Source organism: Sphaeramia orbicularis, chromosome 5, assembly GCF_902148855.1.
Source record: "Sphaeramia orbicularis chromosome 5, fSphaOr1.1, whole genome shotgun sequence".
Classification (NCBI taxonomy): domain Eukaryota; kingdom Metazoa; phylum Chordata; class Actinopteri; order Kurtiformes; family Apogonidae; genus Sphaeramia; species Sphaeramia orbicularis.
The window spans coordinates 51,886,118-51,890,764 of NC_043961.1; the positions used below are offsets into that span (position 1 = coordinate 51,886,118).

Here is a 4,647-nt window from a genome sequence, read left to right on the forward strand (position 1 = left end):
CCCATTATCACCCAAGACCAATTATCAGAACTAATATTTATGTTCTGCTACTCTTCTGTATCTTTGCTTTTTTCATCCAAAACACAGTAAAATAAATGTACTGGTGTACTGATGCAGCCGCCTCCTGTCTGTAGTCACCACTCTCACTGCCCACATTTAACTGGTTACACTTCATCAGTGATAGCCTATCAGCACCAAAGTGAGAAAAGAACATTTATTTATTTATTTGGTGCTACATGTTGTTATAATCCTTTTGTTTTAGTGTGAAAACTCAGAGCACATATTGGTAAAAAATTGTGTGCTTAATTTGATTTGACAGTCAGCTTCAACACATTTCTAGTGAGCGATTATAAAAATCATTTTACTGCAAATGTATAATGGTTCTAAATATACATCATCAGTATCTGTGATTGCTAATAGCTGTTGTTGGCTTTGAAAAAACATATCAGTTGATCCCAAAAGCTGTCATCAGTCTAATGTCACTAGAATGTGGCATGTGAAACCCGGTTTAGGCCACGAGTCAATGGGCTCTACTCACTAATCTGCTTATTTATTACATTTTTTTTCATTAATGTAATGAAAAATGCCCATAAAATTCCCATGAAGTTCCAAGATGCACTCCCTACTGTGGGAATGCACCCATGTCCCTGATTTAATGTTCAAGTGCTTTTGGAATGTGAGTATTGTTGCTGTTGAGTGGATTAACTGAAATAAATTACATTGTACATCATATTAAGGATCCCTGGGTTTTCAAAGATAGAATGAAAGTCCTCACGCTGGCTTTATACAACTCCCAAAGTCTGTTTTTGCCTTCATGTCCAAAATTCCTCATGAGACTTTTTTTTTCCCATGCTCTTGGACTAATTTCTGCAGGCTGTGCAAAAGAGGTCAAAAGGTTTTTAGATTCAGTGTCATCCGCTTTAAGAGGATTTTCTGAGTGTGTTCATAGTAGAGTACTAGATGTTACCATGTTTGGGTAGAGGAGAGTCTATGTTTTTCCTTTGGCTTCATCCTGTTGAAATTAAAATCCAGAATAACAGAATAAAAGGAGCACATTATGCATTAGGCTTACATTTAATTTGACCTCATTAACCCCGGACACGTGTTCTTGAAACAGATACAGAGACAGGCGCCTTTGAAGCTTGTCAGTATGAATGACAAACAAGAGTGATTTTGCATTTCATCATGAATCACAGCTGGAATAAAGACTGACACTTGAGACGCGTCTTTGAGGCATATGAGCACATGGCGGGAAGCGTTTTTATTTTTCATTCGAGTGGAAATGGGATGACTGATCCCCGGGCTTCAGTCATTTATTCACGGTGCTTCTCATGAGGAAAGCTTCTTCAGACAAACACGTAAATGGGCTGTGTACATCCAAAGTACAGCTCAGTACTTCTCATTTGCTGAGAGAGCGCACCTTGATTCACAAGTGGTCACGTCTGTGCGCGCTTTGCTTTCAGCACCATGGAGAGCAGCACCTCCTCCAAACAAGGGACGCACCATAAGATTAAAACAAACAGATGAAATGTTCTGTTCCAACACTCAGGTTCTGGACAGTGGATATCCTATGATCCACAGTGCGGTCCTTTGTTTCAGCGATTACATCAGCTTGATATCTGTGGGAAAACTGGAGCAATGAGCGATGCCACTGTGCGAAAACCGTGAGAGACAAAGGTTTCCAGACAGTGTCGGAGAGGGCAGGCATTTCACCTAAAATGTATTTCTTTGATTTGTATTTATTTGGCAAAAAAAAAAAAAAAAAAATCGTATAATGGATTCAGCCTGTGCGTTTTGTGCCACGTGCATTTCGCAATTCCGTTAAAAAGACACTGAATGTTTTATGACAGCAGTGCTGATCTGCTCTTATTTATTTCATGAGACCTGCATGAGCTCACAGCCACAGACGACAACTTTGATCAAACAGGTGTTTATGTGATTCCATAAGTGTTTTTGTTGAACCTCGCTTGAATGAAGGTGTGTGCTCGGTATCATGTGTCAAGTTAATTTCCGATTGGGTGTTTGGTGGACGTATGTCAGACATATGCACGTCGTGGGCGGGTGTCGGCGTGTTTGTTAAAAAAAAAAAAGAAAAGAAAAAAAAAAGGCAGAGGGGAGTGCGCCGCTTCAGTGTGTGCATATGCAGGGATAGGTGATGGTTAGAAGACATGTAAGTGGCGTCGCCCCCAGCGCTCCAAAGCTGTAGGCTTTGGCTGGGAGAGGCGTGGCGCACTCTGCCCTCCCAACAGACAACCACCTGTATGGATGACCAGACCTCCAGTGTGATCCAGTCCCCCTCATCCACCAGGCACCAGGGCAGCGACGCGACCGACAGCCGGGGTTATGCCGAGGTGCAGAAGGGCGTCATGACGGCAGAGAACATGCTGGAGGAGTCCGCGGTGCTGTCGGCGCCTCACCTGTCGGTGGATCGATATGAGCGCGGGCGCCAGGGATGTTGTGAGAGGGTTGTGATTAACATTTCGGGGTTACGATTCGAGACCCAACTGAAAACTTTCAACCAGTTCCCAGACACGCTGCTGGGGGACCCTAGGAAAAGGATGCGCTACTTTGACCCACTGAGAAACGAGTACTTCTTCGACAGGAACAGACCCAGCTTTGATGCCATTCTGTACTATTACCAGTCAGGGGGACGCATACGGAGACCCGTCAATGTCCCCATTGATATTTTCTCAGAGGAGATTAGATTTTATCAACTTGGAGAGGAGGCGATGGAGAAATTCCGCGAGGATGAGGGCTTCATAAAGGAAGAGGAGCGCGTCCTGCCCAAAAATGATTTCCAAAAGCAGGTTTGGCTTTTGTTCGAGTACCCTGAGAGCTCTGGGCCAGCCAGGGGCATAGCCATAGTATCAGTGCTTGTTATTCTGATTTCGATAGTCATATTCTGCATGGAAACTCTACCGGAGTTTCGGGATGAGAGAGACCAAGCCACAGTGGCGCCCACCGTCAATGGCACAGCTCCATATGTGCCCAGCCCGTTCACAGACCCCTTCTTTGTGATAGAGACGCTCTGCATCATATGGTTCTCTTTTGAGTTGCTCGTCAGGTTTTTCGCCTGCCCCAGTAAAACTACTTTCTCTAAAAACATCATGAATATCATTGACATCGTGGCCATTATTCCCTACTTTATCACTCTGGGGACCGAGCTGGCCGAGAGGGAAACCAACGGCGGGCAACAGGCGATGTCTCTCGCCATCCTGAGGGTGATCAGACTGGTGAGGGTCTTCCGCATTTTTAAGCTCTCACGACACTCAAAAGGACTTCAGATCTTGGGACAGACTCTCAAAGCCAGCATGAGGGAACTCGGGTTGCTGATTTTTTTCCTGTTCATCGGAGTTATTCTGTTCTCTAGCGCGGTTTACTTTGCAGAAGCAGACGACCCCACGTCCAGTTTCACCAGCATCCCGGACGCGTTTTGGTGGGCAGTGGTCACCATGACCACAGTTGGATATGGAGACATGCATCCGGTGACTATTGGTGGGAAAATAGTAGGGTCTCTGTGCGCAATCGCGGGCGTGCTCACCATTGCCTTACCTGTGCCAGTGATTGTGTCCAATTTCAATTACTTCTACCACAGAGAGACTGACGGAGAGGAGCACCCCCAGTACCTGCACACCAGCAGCTGTGAACACCTCCCCTCAGAGGAGCTGAGGAGGTCGTGCAGCTCCTCATCCCTAAGCAAGTCTGAGTACATGGTGATAGAGGAGGGCATCAACAGTGCGTTCAAACAGCCCAACTTCACCACCGAGAACAACCAGAACTGCGTCAACATCAAAAAGATTTTCACAGACGTGTAAATGAGCCCCAGATAGATCATCGTTTATGGAGCATGAACAAAACAGTAGCTATAATATTATTTTTTATATAACCAAATGTGATGTGTAAGTCCATATCTGTGGATGACTGCTGCGTAAATGTCCGCTTTAACAAGTCATTTATCTTTGACAAACGAATCAAGTGAGGAGTTATGATTCCACGCGTTCACCTGTTTAAAGGGGTTTTCATCCAAACATCAGAGTATTAATATGACTAAAACATGCGCAGTGGAAAAGTATTTTGTTTTTGTTTTTGTCTGGTTGTTCCAAGAAAGAAAGCATATTTTTCATGTACCTAGTGGCCTGTTAAACAGATATTTTTGCAGTGTATATATTGTCACACGATGCCTATACATATCTTGATGTTACTGCGAAAGTCGTTGGTGTACATGACTGGGATACACGTGTAGCATAGTCTACTATATTGCATCTAACTGCCAATCAAAAACGACGTCTTGTGCTTCGTGGAAAGAAAAGTTTAATTGTCCAGTAATGTCATGAATACACTGGTAATTTATATAGCCGAATACCTGTTTAGGTTATATTTAATATCATAACCTGTCGTTGTTGGACTCTGAGTCTTGTTCAGATTATTATTCAGGTAATAAAACGCAGAGTGCTGTAGATGGAAACGCTTATCATAAAGTATAAGTCAAGCTTTTCGTAAAATTGTATTTTTATTCAGAACTGCCATATAGCCTATATGAAATAAAAAAAGAACATCAAGTGATGCTGACTCGAAATGTCCTTGTAATGTGTAAATATCCAAAGCGAGCGGTGGACAAATATAAAATATGCACAACAGGATAATAAT

The 4,647-nt window shown here is 43.5% G+C and overlaps 1 protein-coding gene across 1 annotated transcript; it reads left to right on the forward strand.

Annotated features, from left to right (window-relative positions):
* The first annotated feature begins 2,137 nt into the window (after nucleotides 1-2,137).
* Nucleotides 2,138-4,563, forward strand: LOC115419545 (potassium voltage-gated channel subfamily A member 3-like). Its single transcript, XM_030134399.1, has one exon. The coding sequence runs from the start codon at nucleotides 2,262-2,264 to the stop codon at nucleotides 3,813-3,815; it is 1,554 nt and encodes a 517-aa protein (XP_029990259.1). The 5' UTR covers nucleotides 2,138-2,261; the 3' UTR covers nucleotides 3,816-4,563.
* The last annotated feature ends 84 nt before the right edge of the window (nucleotides 4,564-4,647 follow it).